This window comes from Ranitomeya imitator, chromosome 1 (assembly GCF_032444005.1).
Source record: "Ranitomeya imitator isolate aRanImi1 chromosome 1, aRanImi1.pri, whole genome shotgun sequence".
NCBI lineage: Eukaryota > Metazoa > Chordata > Amphibia > Anura > Dendrobatidae > Ranitomeya > Ranitomeya imitator.
Window position 1 is genome coordinate 1,212,970,046 of NC_091282.1, and position 18,725 is coordinate 1,212,988,770.

At 41.0% G+C, this 18,725-nt stretch overlaps 1 protein-coding gene across 1 annotated transcript in view; it reads right to left on the reverse strand.

The window, feature by feature from the left end:
- Window positions 1-10,583, reverse strand: part of TLX2 (T cell leukemia homeobox 2) — a 47,176-nt gene extending 36,593 nt beyond the window's left edge. The window contains exon 1 of the mRNA XM_069745824.1: window positions 9,846-10,583. Within this exon, the coding sequence (XP_069601925.1) occupies window positions 9,846-10,236 (391 nt within the window). The 5' untranslated portion in view covers window positions 10,237-10,583. The remainder of the gene's footprint in view (window positions 1-9,845) is intronic.
- Window positions 10,584-18,725: the final 8,142 nt, after the last annotated feature.

Sequence of the window (18,725 nt, forward strand, 5' to 3'; positions counted from 1 at the left end):
GAGATAACACCCCGATATATTCATATATACAGACTATAATCCTCGACTCCAGGAGATATCACCCCGATATATTTCAGTATAGTCAGAATATAATCCCCGACTCCAGGAGATAACACCCCGATATATTCATATATACAGAATATAATCCCTCGACTCCAGGAGATAACACCCCGATATATTCATATATACAGAATATAATCCCCGACTCCAGGAGATAACACCCCGATATATTCATATATACAGAATATAATCCCCGACTCCAGGAGATAACACCCCGATATATTCATATATACAGAATATAATCCTCCGACTCCAGGAGATAACACCCCGATATATTCATATATACAGAATATAATCCCCGACTCCAGGAGATAACACCCCGATATATTCATATATACAGAATATAATCCTCCCGACTCCAGGAGATAACACCCCGATATATTCATATATACAGAATATAATCCCCGACTCCAGGAGATAACACCCCGATATATTCATATATACAGAATATAATCCCCGACTCCAGGAGATAACACCCCGATATATTCATATATACAGAATATAATCCCCGACTCCAGGAGATAACACCCCGATATATTCATATATACAGAATATAATCCTCCGACTCCAGGAGATAACACCCCGATATATTCATATATACAGAATATAATCCCCGACTCCAGGAGATAACACCCCGATATATTCATATATACAGAATATAATCCTCCGACTCCAGGAGATAACACCCCGATATATTCATATATACAGAATATAATCCCCCGACTCCAGGAGATAACACCCCGATATATTCATATATACAGAATATAATCCTCCGACTCCAGGAGATAACACCCCGATATATTCATATATACAGAATATAATCCCCGACTCCAGGAGATAACACCCCGATATATTCATATATACAGAATATAATCCTCCGACTCCAGGAGATAACACCCCGATATATTCATATATACAGAATATAATCCCCCGACTCCAGGAGATAACACCCCGATATATTCATATATACAGAATATAATCCCCGACTCCAGGAGATAACACCCCGATATATTCATATATACAGAATATAATCCCCGACTCCAGGAGATAACACCCGATATATTCATATATACAGAATATAATCCCCCGACTCCAGGAGATAACACCCCGATATATTCATATATACAGAATATAATCCCCCGACTCCAGGAGATAACACCCCGATATATTCATATATACAGAATATAATCCCCGACTCCAGGAGATAACACCCCGATATATTCATATATACAGAATATAATCCTCCGACTCCAGGAGATAACACCCCGATATATTCATATATACAGAATATATCCCCGACTCCAGGAGATAACACCCGATATATTCATATATACAGAATATAATCCCCGACTCCAGGAGATAACACCCCGATATATTCATATATACAGAATATAATCCCCGACTCCAGGAGATAACACCCGATATATTCATATATACAGAATATAATCCCCCGACTCCAGGAGATAACACCCCGATATATTCATATATACAGAATATAATCCCCGACTCCAGGAGATAACACCCCGATATATTCATATATACAGAATATAATCCTCCGACTCCAGGAGATAACACCCCGATATATTCATATATACAGAATATAATCCTCCGACTCCAGGAGATAACACCCCGATATATTCATATATCAGAATCAGAATTATAATTCCCCGACTCCAGGAGATAACACCCCGATATATTCATATATACAGAATATAATCCCCGACTCCAGGAGATAACACCCCGATATATTCATATATACAGAATATAATCCCCGACTCCAGGAGATAACACCCGATATATTCATATATACAGAATATAATCCCCCGACTCCAGGAGATAACACCCCGATATATTCATATATACAGAATATAATCCCCGACTCCAGGAGATAACACCCCGATATATTCATAAATACAGAATATAATCCCCCGACTCCAGGAGATAACACCCCGATATATTCATATATACAGAATATAATCCCCGACTCCAGGAGATAACACCCCGATATATTCATATATACAGAATATAATCCTCCGACTCCAGGAGATAACACCCCGATATATTCATATATACAGAATATAATCCTCCGACTCCAGGAGATAACACCCCGATATATTCATATATACAGAATATAATCCCCCGACTCCAGGAGATAACACCCCGATATATTCATATATACAGAATATAATCCTCCGACTCCAGGAGATAACACCCCGATATATTCATATATACAGAATATAATCCCCCGACTCCAGGAGATAACACCCCGATATATTCATATATACAGAATATAATCCCCCGACTCCAGGAGATAACACCCCGATATATTCATATATACAGAATATAATCCTCCGACTCCAGGAGATAACACCCCGATATATTCATATATACAGAATATAATCCCCCGACTCCAGGAGATAACACCCCGATATATTCATATATACAGAATATAATCCTCCGACTCCAGGAGATAACACCCCGATATATTCATATATACAGAATATAATCCCCGACTCCAGGAGATAACACCCCGATATATTCATATATACAGAATATAATCCTCCGACTCCAGGAGATAACACCCCGATATATTCATATATACAGAATATAATCCCCCGACTCCAGGAGATAAAACACCCCGATATATTCATATATACAGAATATAATCCCCCGACTCCAGGAGATAACACCCCGATATATTCATATATACAGAATATAATCCTCCGACTCCAGGAGATAACACCCCGATATATTCATATATACAGAATATAATCCCCCGACTCCAGGAGATAACACCCCGATATATTCATATATACAGAATATAATCCTCCGACTCCAGGAGATAACACCCCGATATATTCATATATACAGAATATAATCCTCCGACTCCAGGAGATAACACCCCGATATATTCATATATACAGAATATAATCCCCCGACTCCAGGAGATAACACCCCGATATATTCATATATACAGAATATAATCCTCCGACTCCAGGAGATAACACCCCGATATATTCATATATACAGAATATAATCCTCCGACTCCAGGAGATAACACCCCGATATATTCATATATACAGAATATAATCCCCCGACTCCAGGAGATAACACCCCGATATATTCATATATACAGAATATAATCCCCCGACTCCAGGAGATAACACCCCGATATATTCATATATACAGAATATAATCCTCCGACTCCAGGAGATAACACCCCGATATATTCATATATACAGAATATAATCCTCCGACTCCAGGAGATAACACCCCGATATATACAGAATATAATCCCCCGACTCCAGGAGATAACACCCCGATATATTCATATATACAGAATATAATCCCCCGACTCCAGGAGATAACACCCCGATATATTCATATATACAGAATATAATCCCCCGACTCCAGGAGATAACACCCCGATATATTCATATATACAGAATATAATCCCCCGACTCCAGGAGATAACACCCCGATATATTCATATATACAGAATATAATCCTCGACTCCAGGAGATAACACCCCGATATATTCATATATACAGAATATAATCCCCCGACTCCAGGAGATAACACCCCGATATATTCATATATACAGAATATAATCCTCGACTCCAGGAGATAACACCCCGATATATTCATATATACAGAATATAATCCTCCGACTCCAGGAGATAACACCCCGATATATTCATATATACAGAATATAATCCCCCCGACTCCAGGAGATAACACCCCGATATATTCATATATACAGAATATAATCCTCCGACTCCAGGAGATAACACCCCGATATATTCATATATACAGAATATAATCCCCCGACTCCAGGAGATAACACCCCGATATATTCATATATACAGAATATAATCCTCCCGACTCCAGGAGATAACACCCCGATATATTCATATATACAGAATATAATCCCCCGACTCCAGGAGATAACACCCCGATATATTCATATATACAGAATATAATCCTCCGACTCCAGGAGATAACACCCCGATATATTCATATATACAGAATATAATCCCCCGACTCCAGGAGATAACACCCCGATATATTCATATATACAGAATATAATCCTCCGACTCCAGGAGATAACACCCCGATATATTCATATATACAGAATATAATCCTCCGACTCCAGGAGATAACACCCCGATATATTCATATATACAGAATATAATCCTCCCGACTCCAGGAGATAACACCCCGATATATTCATATATACAGAATATAATCCCCGACTCCAGGAGATAACACCCCGATATATTCATATATACAGAATATAATCCCCCGACTCCAGGAGATAACACCCCGATATATTCATATATACAGAATATAATCCCCGACTCCAGGAGATAACAACCCGATATATTCATATATACAGAATATAATCCTCCGACTCCAGGAGATAACACCCCGATATATTCATATATACAGAATATAATCCCCGACTCCAGGAGATAACACCCCGATATATTCATATATACAGAATATAATCCCCGACTCCAGGAGATAGCACCCCGATATATTCATATATACAGAGTATAATCCTCCGACTCCAGGAGATAACACCCCGATATATTCATATATACAGAATATAATCCCCCGACTCCAGGAGATAACACCCCGATATATTCATATATACAGAATATAATCCTCCGACTCCAGGAGATAACACTCCGATATATTCATATATACAGAATATAATCCCCCGACTCCAGGAGATAACACCCCGATATATTCATATATACAGAATATAATCCCCCGACTCCAGGAGATAACACCCCGATATATTCATATATACAGAATATAATCCCCCGACTCCAGGAGATAACACCCCGATATATTCATATATACAGAATATAATCCCCGACTCCAGGAGATAGCACCCCGATATATTCATATATACAGAGTATAATCCTCCGACTCCAGGAGATAACAACCCGATATATTCATATATACAGAATATAATCCCCGACTCCAGGAGATAACACCCCGATATATTCATATATACAGAATATAATCCCCGACTCCAGGAGATAGCACCCCGATATATTCATATATACAGAGTATAATCCTCCGACTCCAGGAGATAACACCCCGATATATTCATATATACAGAATATAATCCCCCGACTCCAGGAGATAACACCCCGATATATTCATATATACAGAATATAATCCCCCGACTCCAGGAGATAACACCCCGATATATTCATATATACAGAATATAATCCCCGACTCCAGGAGATAACACCCCGATATATTCATATATACAGAGTATAATCCCCCGACTCCAGGAGATAACACCCCGATATATTCATATATACAGAATATAATCCCCGACTCCAGGAGATAACACCCCGATATATTCATATATACAGAATATAATCCCCGACTCCAGGAGATAACACCCCGATATATTCATATATACAGAATATAATCCTCCGACTCCAGGAGATAACACCCCGATATATTCATATATACAGAATATAATCCCCCGACTCCAGGAGATATCACCCCGATATATTCATATATACAGAATATAATCCTCCGACTCCAGGAGATAACACCCCGATATATTCATATATACAGAATATAATCCCCCGACTCCAGGAGATATCACCCCGATATATTCATATATACAGAATATAATCCTCCGACTCCAGGAGATAACACCCCGATATATTCATATATACAGAATATAATCCCCCGACTCCAGGAGATAACACCCCGATATATTCATATATACAGAATATAATCCCCGACTCCAGGAGATAACACCCCGATATATTCATATATACAGAATATAATCCCCCGACTCCAGGAGATAACACCCCGATATATTCATATATACAGAATATAATCCCCCGACTCCAGGAGATAACACCCCGATATATTCATATATACAGAATATAATCCTCCGACTCCAGGAGATAACACCCCGATATATTCATATATACAGAATATAATCCTCCGACTCCAGGAGATAACACCCCGATATATTCATATATACAGAATATAATCCTCCGACTCCAGGAGATAACACCCCGATATATTCATATATACAGAATATAATCCTCCGACTCCAGGAGATAACACCCCGATATATTCATATATACAGAATATAATCCCCCGACTCCAGGAGATAACACCCCGATATATTCATATATACAGAATATAATCCCCCGACTCCAGGAGATAACACCCGATATATTCATATATACAGAATATACTCCCCCGACTCCAGGAGATAACACCCCGATATATTCATATATACAGAATATAATCCTCCGACTCCAGGAGATAACACCCCGATATATTCATATATACAGAATATAATCCCCCGACTCCAGGAGATAACACCCCGATATATTCATATATACAGAATATAATCCTCCGACTCCAGGAGACAACACCCCGATATATTCATATATACAGAATATAATCCCCCGACTCCAGGAGATAACACCCCGATATATTCATATATACAGAATATAATCCTCCGACTCCAGGAGATAACACCCCGATATATTCATATATACAGAATATAATCCTCCGACTCCAGGAGATAACACCCCGATATATTCATATATACAGAATATAATCCCCCGACTCCAGGAGATAACACCCCGATATATTCATATATACAGAATATAATCCCCGACTCCAGGAGATAACACTCCGATATATTCATATATACAGAATATAATCCCCCGACTCCAGGAGATAACACCCCGATATATTCATATATACAGAATATAATCCCCCGACTCCAGGATATAACACCCCGATATATTCATATATACAGAATATAATCCTCCGACTCCAGGAGACAACACCCCGATATATTCATATATACAGAATATAATCCTCCGACTCCAGGAGACAACACCCCGATATATTCATATATACAGAATATAATCCTCCGACTCCAGGAGATAACACCCCGATATATTCATATATACAGAATATAATCCCCGACTCCAGGAGATAACACCCCGATATATTCATATATACAGAATATAATCCCCGACTCCAGGAGATAACACCCCGATATATTCATATATACAGAATATAATCCCCCGACTCCAGGAGATAACACCCCGATATATTCATATATACAGAATATAATCCTCCGACTCCAGGAGATAACACCCCGATATATTCATATATACAGAATATAATCCTCCGACTCCAGGAGATAACACCCCGATATATTCATATATACAGAATATAATCCTCCGACTCCAGGAGATAACACCCCGATATATTCATATATACAGAATATAATCCTCCGACTCCAGGAGATAACACCCCGATATATTCATATATACAGAATATAATCCCCCGACTCCAGGAGATAACACCCCGATATATTCATATATACAGAATATAATCCCCCGACTCCAGGAGATAACACCCCGATATATTCATATATACAGAATATAATCCCCCGACTCCAGGAGATAACACCCCGATATATTCATATATACAGAATATAATCCTCCGACTCCAGGAGATAACACCCCGATATATTCATATATACAGAATATAATCCCCCGACTCCAGGAGATAACACCCCGATATATTCATATATACAGAATATAATCCTCCGACTCCAGGAGACAACACCCCGATATATTCATATATACAGAATATAATCCCCCGACTCCAGGATATAACACCCCGATATATTCATATATACAGAATATAATCCTCCGACTCCAGGAGACAACACCCCGATATATTCATATATACAGAATATAATCCTCCGACTCCAGGAGATAACACCCCGATATATTCATATATACAGAATATAATCCCCCCGACTCCAGGAGATAACACCCCGATATATTCATATATACAGAGTATAATCCTCCGACTCCAGGAGATAACACCCCGATATATTCATATATACAGAATATAATCCCCTGACTCCAGGAGATAACACCCCGATATATTCATATATACAGAATATAATCCTCCGACTCCAGGAGATAACACCCCGATATATTCATATATACAGAATATAATCCTCCGACTCCAGGAGATAACACCCCGATATATTCATATATACAGAATATAATCCCCCGACTCCAGGAGATAACACCCCGATATATTCATATATACAGAATATAATCCTCCGACTCCAGGAGATAACACCCCGATATATTCATATATACAGAATATAATCCTCCGACTCCAGGAGATAACACCCCGATATATTCATATATACAGAATATAATCCCCGACTCCAGGAGATAACACCCCGATATATTCATATATACAGAATATAATCCTCCGACTCCAGGAGATAACACCCCGATATATTCATATATACAGAATATAATCCTCCGACTCCAGGAGACAACACCCCGATATATTCATATATACAGAATATAATCCTCCGACTCCAGGAGATAACACCCCGATATATTCATATATACAGAATATAATCCCCCCGACTCCAGGAGATAACACCCCGATATATTCATATATACAGAATATAATCCCCCGACTCCAGGAGATAACACCCCGATATATTCATATATACAGAATATAATCCCCCGACTCCAGGAGATAACACCCCGATATATTCATATATACAGAATATAATCCTCCGACTCCAGGAGATAACACCCGATATATTCATATATACAGAATATAATCCCCCGACTCCAGGAGATAACACCCCGATATATTCATATATACAGAATATAATCCTCCGACTCCAGGAGATAACATCCCGATATATTCATATATACAGAATATAATCCTCCGACTCCAGGAGATAACACCCCGATATATTCATATATACAGAATATAATCCCCCGACTCCAGGAGATAACACCCCGATATATTCATATATACAGAATATAATCCTCCGACTCCAGGAGATAACACCCCGATATATTCATATATACAGAATATAATCCCCCGACTCCAGGAGATAACACCCCGATATATTCATATATACAGAATATAATCCCCCGACTCCAGGAGATAACACCCCGATATATTCATATATACAGAATATAATCCTCCGACTCCAGGAGATAACACCCCGATATATTCATATATACAGAATATAATCCCCGACTCCAGGAGATAACACCCCGATATATTCATATATACAGAATATAATCCCCCGACTCCAGGAGATAACACCCCGATATATTCATATATACAGAATATAATCCTCCGACTCCAGGAGATAACACCCCGATATATTCATATATACAGAATATATTCCCCGACTCCAGGAGATAACACCCCGATATATTCATATATACAGAATATAATCCCTCGACTCCAGGAGATAACACCCCGATATATTCATATATACAGAATATAATCCCCGACTCCAGGAGATAACACCCCGATATATTCATATATACAGAATATAATCCCCCGACTCCAGGAGATAACACCCCGATATATTCATATATACAGAATATAATCCCCCGACTCCAGGAGATAACACCCCGATATATTCATATATACAGAATATAATCCCCCGACTCCAGGAGATAACACCCCGATATATTCATATATACAGAATATAATCCCCGACTCCAGGAGATAACACCCCGATATATTCATATATACAGAATATAATCCTCCGACTCCAGGAGATAACACCCCGATATATTCATATATACAGAATATAATCCCTTCGACTCCAGGAGATCACACCCCGATATATTCATATATTAGCAGCATGTATGTCCATCACCTGCATCGTCTTTCCCCCGTACCCCATTCACCTGTCATCCTTTCCTTCGGGGGTCTTTTGCTGGTTTCCATCCATGGGAATGAGATTGTGGAGAATCCTGACATCCTTGCCATTGTGGGGAGGTTTGGGGATCCTTGTGTAGGGGCCACTTGCGGCAGCGGCCTGTGAGCTGGCACTCTTATCACCCCTGCTTGTCGGACATTGACATTCATACTGACGTCCATCCTCATGTTGAGGCTGTAGGAAGAGCTGGCTGGACCAAACATGGCGCTGTAGGCTCCGGCTCCCTGAAGCTCCTGCTCCTCCGTCCTTGTATACTGGTAACCTGCAGGCTGCTCTGGGCTATTTAGGATCTGGTCAATCCCAAAGTTGATGGGTTCATGGTGACTTGCAGAGTTTTGTGCCATGTCCATAGCATCCATGAAGTTTGAGGTATGAAGGTTTTTTGCGTTAAGTTTTAACACCTCTAAACTCTTTCGTGGAAAAAGTTGGAAGTTTGGGGCTGGCGCGACATCTATACCATACCGTACAAAGTTTAGAAGGGTAGTGGTGGGGGATTAGGACATAGTGAGAATGCAGATGACGATGTCCAGGGGTGCAGGGAGTTACTCCACTCAGTTGCAGGATTATTTTGGTGGGATTAATCCTGCTAATGATGTGTAGTGAAGATCTCATTGGGTGCAGGCCAGGGATCTCCTCTGTGAAGGTCAATGATGGAGCACAGATTTAGCTTGGGGTTTGTGGCTGAGGAGATGAGCTGTGATTCCGAGGTTCACAATAATCCTGCCTTACTCAACCATGTGTAGCTTACCTCCAGAATAGTGTGTATGTTCGATTAGGCCGGAATCTTGAAAGACCTTTTTAATGCCCTAATTATCCAGATGAAACCTTTTAATAGATGTTACGGGAGACTTTTTGAAGCATTCTTGGGTTTCCATTGTTTTATAAAGCTACGCAGGGAACCATCTGTTCTACAGGACAATGACTGAAGCCACCGCATCCTGGAGGTGGAGCGTTACCACTTGGCTTGGCTCGGTTTCAATGTCATCATTTTTCGGTATTGGTAAGTGAATGCGCGGCTTAATATAACCGACTGTTCCTGAATGTGTTTCTGTCTCAATAACCGACCGCTTCTCCTTTAGTCTCCAGCAAGTATCGCAGAACTAGGTCACAGCCTGTTCATGTAACCCCAAATTTTCATGGACAAGAGCTTCATGTTGGGCTGTGGCGGAGTTGAGAACCAGTGGAGAGACAGAGAGGGGTTGGTACTTCATAATCACTGGATTCTAAGGTCATGTAAATGTTTGGTCTGTATGCTCCTGTTCACGTTTTTATTTCCCAGATCCTGACCTTGTCCTTTATATTGTTCACTGAAATGTGGCCACAGGTGACCTAGGACTGGACACATATCTTATCTATAACCTTGCTGTCCTCCATCACAGTCAGGTTCTGCTCCTCTCTACCAATACTGTCCGCCACAAGGGTAAGGTCCTTCAGGGTCAGATCCTGCTCTTCTTCTACATTACTGTCCTCCACCAGGTCAGGTTCTTTATCTATATGAATAATGGTGTATTCCAGAAGGTCCAAGTTCTGCTTTTGTATATCAGTGATATATTTCCTCAGAGTTACTTCCTTCCTTTAGTCACAGGTCCCGTTTCTTAATATAATAGTGGTCCTTCCCTCAGGGTCAGGTCCTCATCTCAGGATCATATCCTTCCCTCAGGATCAGGTCTGTTTCTCAGGGTCAGGTCCTTCTTACCGATTAATGTCCTTCCTTCAGGGTCAGGTCCTTATCTCAGGATCATATCCTTCCCTCAGGATCCGGTCTGTTTCTCAGGGTCAGGTCCTTCTTACTGGGTTATGTCCTTCACTCAGGGTCAGGTCCATCTCTCGTGGTCAGGTCCATCTCTCAGGAACAGGTTCTTCTCTCAGGGTCATGTCCTTGGCTCAGGGTCAGGTCCGTCTCTCAGGGTCAGGTCTTCTAGGTCATGCTCCTCTGTCCAGTGCACTAGTTCTGGATAGTTGGGGCCATCTCACACAATAATCACTGTGAGTTTCATGTGTTTGTTCTGGAAATCACATAAACCAGAGGCAAAGACCAAAAAGCAGCCTCCCCCAATACTCACACTGGGAGGGAGTCAATCTTTAACTCCTTTTCTACTGGACAAGAGAAAGGATGAGAGGAGCAGACTCATTAGCAATGAGCAATATCCATCACGGGCCCGGGTCACTGGCAGGAGATCACACAACAGAAGAGGAACACGAAAAAGACAACGCACAAACAACAAGTCATGCCAACCACAAAACCACAGAAGAACCTAGATAGATGAGCGCATGATTATCAGCTCCGATCATCAATGACATTACTATCACCATTATTGTCACCACTGATACATTTAATTACATTGTGACTATAATTTATTATAAATGTCAGTATTGGGTCATGAATACGACACCGAGGATAGATCCGAGAATGAAAGTCACCATAGCGCCGCTATACTGACTAACAAAAGCCGCAATACCCCCTCCTTTATTATTAATATCATCATCACTTATTATCATTATCATTACTATTATCATTATCAATATTATCATTATCAATATTATTACTTATTTATTTACTCACTTACATAGCGCCATTGATTCCACAGCACTTTACAGACATTATCGCTCTCCCCGTTGGGGCTCACAATATAATTTCCTTATCAGTATGTCTTATGTTATTATCACTATTATTATTATCACTATTGTTATTATCATTATTAGGCCGGGGTCACACTAGACCATAATACGGACGAGTGCAATGCGATAAAAAATCGCATAGCACTCGTCCCAATGTTAATCAATGGGGAAGCTCCTATCATCCGATATTTTCTCGGCCGTATTCAGGATCCGAGTGAAATCGCAGCATGCTGCGATTGTCAGCGTTTCTCGCCGAGAATCGCCAATGAAAGTCTATGGAAGGCCCAAAAATACGGATTACACACGGACCAGCAGTGTGACTTGCGAGGAATACGCAGCGCTGTTAGAGAGAAAAGCCGGCAATTCAGTGCGTGTACAGTAAAATCACACTGACAGCTTACAGTAGAATAGGTGGAATAAATGTGTACACATAGAATAGGTATATATATATATATGTCAGTAGACACATATATGTATATATATTATTACTTCATACAGCGCTAGATAGCTTTAAAGCTGGTAATTCAATTACCGGCTTTTGCTTTCTCCTTCCTAAACCCGACATGATATGACACATGATTACATACAGTAAACCATCTCATATCACCATTTTTTTGGCATATTCCACACTACCAATGTTAGTAGTGTGTATGTGCAAAATTTGGCCGTTCTAGCTAGTAAATTAAGGGGTTAAATGGCGGAAAAAACTGACGTGGGCTCCCGCGCAATTTTCTCCGCCAGAGTAGTAAAGCCAGTGACTGAGGGCAGATATTAATAGCCTGGAGAGGGTCCATGGTTATTGGCCCCCCCGGCTAAAAACACCTGCCCCCAGCCACCCCAGAAAAGGCACATCTGGAAGATGCGTCTATTCTGGCACTTGGCCACTCTCTTCCCATTCCCGTGTAGCGGTGGGATATGAGGTAATGAAGGGTTAATGCCACCTTGCTATTGTAAGGTGACATTAAGCCTAATTAATAATGGAGAGGCGTCAATTATGACACCTATCCATTATTAATCCAATACTAGTAAAGGGTTAAAAAATACACAAACACATTATTAAAAATTAATTTAATGAAATAAACACAAAGGTTGTTGTATTAATTTATTCTACTCTCAATCCAATCACTGAAGACCCTCGATCTGTAAATAAAAAAAAAATAATAAACCAACAATATCCTTACCTTCCGCAGGGGTTAAATTATTTTGCAGGCAGGAGTTCTGCTAATGCAAGGTTGCTGATGTCTGCAAAACCCTGGAGAATGTAGGTAAAGTAGGTCATTGACCTATATTTACCTGCATTTGCGGTGAGGCGCCCTTTGCTGGTTGTCCCTAGATCGTGGGAACTTTCCTAGAAAGCTCCCAGGCTCGAGTTCATATGAGGACAACCAGCAGAGGGCACCTCTTATGAACTCGAGCCTGGGAGCTTTCTAGGAAAGTTCCCACGCTCCAGGAACAGCCAGCAGAGGGCGCCTCACCGCAAATGAAGGTAAATATAGGTCATTGACCTACTTTACCTACATTCTCCGGGGTTTTGCAGACATGAGCTGCTGCATTAGTGGAGCTCGTGTCTGCAAAATATTTTAACCCCTTCAGATCGATTTACATCGTTGGACTTTACAGATCCTCGGAAGGTATGTATATTGTTGGTTTATTATGTTTTTTTTGATTTACAGATCGAGGGTCTTCAGTGAGTGGATTGAGCGTAGAATAAATTAATACAACAACCTTTGTGATTATTTCATTAAATTAATTTTTAATAATGTGTTTGTGTTTTTTTTAACCCTTTACTACTATTGAATTAATAATGGATAGGTGTCATAATTGACGCCTCTCCATTATTAATTAGGCTTAATGTCACCGTACAATAGCAAGGTGGCATTAACCCTTCATTACCCCATATCCCACCGCTACACGGGAATGGGAAGAGAGTGGCCAAGTGCCAGAATAGGCGCATCTTCCAGATGTGCCTTTTCTGGGGTGGCTGGGGGCAGATGTTTTTAGCCAGGGGGGGGGCCAATAACCATGGACCCTCTCCAGGCTATTAATATCTGCCCTCAGTCACTGGCTTTACTACTCTGGCGGAGAAAATTGTGCGGGAGCCCACGTCAATTTTTTCCGCCATTTAACCCCTTAATTTAATAGCTAGAACGGCCAAATTTTTCACATACAGACTACTAACATTAGTAGTGTGGAATCTGCAAAAAAATGGAGAGAAGACATGGTTTACTGTATGTAATCATGTCTCATATCATGTCGGGTTTAGGAAGGAGATAGCAAAAGCCGGTAATTGAATTACCAGCTATTCTGCTATCTAGCGCTGTATGAAGTAATAATATATATACATATGTGTGTCTACTGACATACATATATATATATATCTATATATATATATATATATAGATATATATATATATAGACAGTATATATGTTGTTTTTTTTGTCACATGGATCCCTTGTATAGCCGTATGTCGGTTTTGCAAGCCTGCGATAAAAACACGCAGTACGGATGCCATACGGATCATTTAATGCGAGAAAATCGCATCCTCGCACTGCACACGGATCAATGTTTTGGTAACATTTGTGCGATTCTCGTCCATCAAAAACGGTCCGTTTTTTTATACGTTGTGTGTGTCCCCGGCCTTAGCTTCAGTTTGTATCCCGATTAGTAATTGGTGGAGACATTTTCTGTTACACAATTATTAGTATTATTAGTATGATTATTATAGGGGGCAATGTAATTATAATAACTATTTGAATTATCAGGTCGTGGGGGTGATGTTGTTTCTGCTTTATTATTATTATTATTATTATTATTATGTTTCTGTAAGATGATAATTTGTATTATTGCCACTATTTTATTTTCGATTTAGGGATTTTGTCGTTTCTGTATTTTTATTATTAGTTGTAACAATAATTAATAAATTATATAAATACTCCCCCTCCTATATTATTATAGGCACAATATACAGTAATCATAGTAAAATTAATAGTTGCAGTGGGTGCGGAAAGTGTTCAGACCTCTGTAAGGCTATGTGCACACGTCAGGTTTTTTTCCTGACAAAATCCTGAGAATTCTGCCAGAAATCCGCGTTTTTTTTTGCGCGGATTTCTCGCGGAATTTGCGCGTTTTTTGCGTGGATTTTTTGCGGATTTTTTGCGTTTTTTTTTTTTTCGAATGTCAGTTTTGCTATGAAATCCGCAAAAAATCCGCAAAAAGAATGAGCATGTCCGTTCTTTTTGCGGAATGCGTTTCTTTTGCGGAAAAAAAACGCTAACATATGCACAAAAAATGCGGAATGCATTCTAAAAGATAGGATGCATAATGTTAGCGTTTTTTTAGCGGATTTATAGCGTTTTTATTGCGAAATTCCGCAAAAAAACGCTAAAAATCCGGACGTGTGGGACCTAAATATCAGTGTCTGAGCAAAGGGGCTGAAGACCTATGACCATGGGATATTTCAGTTTTTCTTTTTTAATAAATTTGCAAAAATTTCTAAATTTCTGTTTTATTTTTAGTCAAGATGAGGTGCAGAGTGAACATTAATGAGAAAAAAGTGAACTTTATAGAATTTACCAAATGGCTGCAATGAAAAATGTAAAAGTGTAAATATTTTCTGTACCCACTGTATACAGCGCTCCAATAATAATATCACAGAGGCATCAACATCCTAATAACCAATAGTAATGGGAATACTGGGATTGCTAGCTGCTTAAGGAGTCACGTCTTGTTGTATCATTAATAACAATAATCATCATCATCCAGCAGTAACAACAACCCTCATGCTCTAGGTATAAGGTGAATGGTCCTGGTCAGACGTGACATCATTTCAAGTGACATTTTTAAGTGCATCCTCAGAAATATGTCAGAATGATAGTCCAGGAATCGGCCAGACGCAAGACTAATCACTGTCTTCTAATCTCACTTGCTTCTCCTACTATTTAACCACACTCACATTTGCCCTCACTATTTTCGCTCCACTAATCCTCAATCTCCTCCATTAACCCCTACCGCTGCACCCTCAAACCAAACAACTATCTCCCCCTCTCTCCTACCCCCCACCTCGCTTCACCCGCAGACCTGCTCTACAGCCTCAAACCTCACCTACTAACATAATATAAGCCGACTGCTCTCCTTCACCACCTTCTTACCTTTTTTTTCCCCCTCATTTTCACTGCTGGCGACATATCCCCCAATCCTGCCCCCCCCCTTCATACATCCCACTAATCCTCACCCCTATCCTTCTCACACTATGAGAAACTACCGCAATCCCTCACACTTAAAATCTGTGCCAATGACCCCCACCCCCCTTCTTCCTCTCTCTGAGGCACTTTGGAATGCCTTCTCCGTCTGAAACAAGCTCCACGTGATCCATGATCTCTTTCCTTCCTGGCCCTCACTGAGACCTGGCTGACGCCCCCTGACACGGCCTCCCCTGCTGCACTGAGCTACGGTGGCCTCCACTTTACCCACACTCCTCACTCTGGCAACAGACATGGCGGAGGAGAGGGTTTCCTTTTTTCCAAAAACTGTTCCTTCAACCCTATCCAACCCCCACCCTCCTTTATCCTCCCTTCTTTCAAGGTCCACTCTGTCCGTATCTACTCTCCCTCTAATCTCCAAATGGCTGTCATATACCGACCACCAGGCTCAGCCACTACCTTCATCAACCAATTCTCCACCTGGCTTCTTCACTTTCTCTCTGCTGACATCCCCACCATCATCATGGGTGACTTTAATATCCCTATTGACACCCGCCAGCCAGCAGCCTCCAAGCTCCTGGCCCTTACTTCATCCTTTGGACTTACTCAGTGGTCCTCCACAGCCACCCACACAGACGGACATACATTAGACCTCATCTTCACCCGCCTCTGTTCCTTATCTAATCTCACAACCTCTCCTTTCCCCCTATCTGACCACCATCTACTTACCTTCTCATCCTTGTCCTCCTCACCCGCCCCCTATGTCCAGCCATTACCACATCCTCACAGAAACCTTGCACACCTAGACATTCACAGACTCTCAGACTCTCTTCTACGCCTGTCCTCCATATCTTCACTCCACGACATGGATAGCGCCACCACTTTCTATAACTCCACTCTCACATCAAACATAGACTCAGTCGCCCCTTTCATGCATGGCAAAGTGTGACAAATCAATAGGCAACCCTGGCATAACAACCTCACCAAAAAACTCTGACAAGCATCCAGGGTTGCGGAGCGGCGTAGGAAAAAAAGACACCTGCCAGATGACTTCACCACTTTCAAACTAGCTACACTTGCCTTCAAACTAGCCCTCACTTCTGCCAAACTAACCTTGTATCTTCACTATCCCACAACCCAAAACAACTGTTCAGCACATTTAACTCTCTCCCCGCCCACCACTGCCACCTCCAACTCCCCTTATCTGTTCTGAGGACTTTGCCACCTACTTCAAAAACAACATCGACCAAACAAGGCAAACCTTTACTGTTCCACCACCCCAACCACTCCATATACCAGACCTCTGCCCTTCCCCAATAACTTCCCTCTCCAACATCACTGAAGGAGAACTTACTCGCCTCCTTTCCAAATCACACCTCACCACCTGTGCACTTGACCTCATTCCTTCCCACCTGCTCCTGTTATGAACAGGTAATTCAGAACCACAATGGACCTTGAAGTTCAGAGCACACCAAGTGACCTGACATTTACCAAAAACATAGGACGAGCTCTGAGACGTGGAAACTCTGCTGACCGCAATCCCTAATCCTATCACACCACACTAGAGGTGGATTGCGCCTAACGCTCCCTATGCAACTCGGCACAGCCTGAGAAACTAACTAGCCCTGAAGATAGAAAAATAAGCCTACCTTGCCTCAGAGAAATTCCCCAAAGGAAAAGGCAGCCCCCCACATATAATGACTGTGAGTAAAGATGAAATACAAACACAGAGATGAAATAGATTTAGCAAAGTGAGGCCCAACTTACTGAATAGACCAAGGATAGGAAAGATAGCTTTGCGGTCAACACAAAAACCTACAAACAACCACGCAGAGGGGCAAAAAGACCCTCCGCACCGACTAACGGTACGGAGGTGCTCCCTCTGCGTCTCAGAGCTTCCAGCAAGCAAGAAAAACCAATATAGCAAGCTGGACAGAAAAAATAGCAAACAAAAAGTAACACAAGCAGAACTTAGCTTATGCAGGATAGACAGGCCACAGGAACGATCCAGGAGGAAGCAAGACCAATA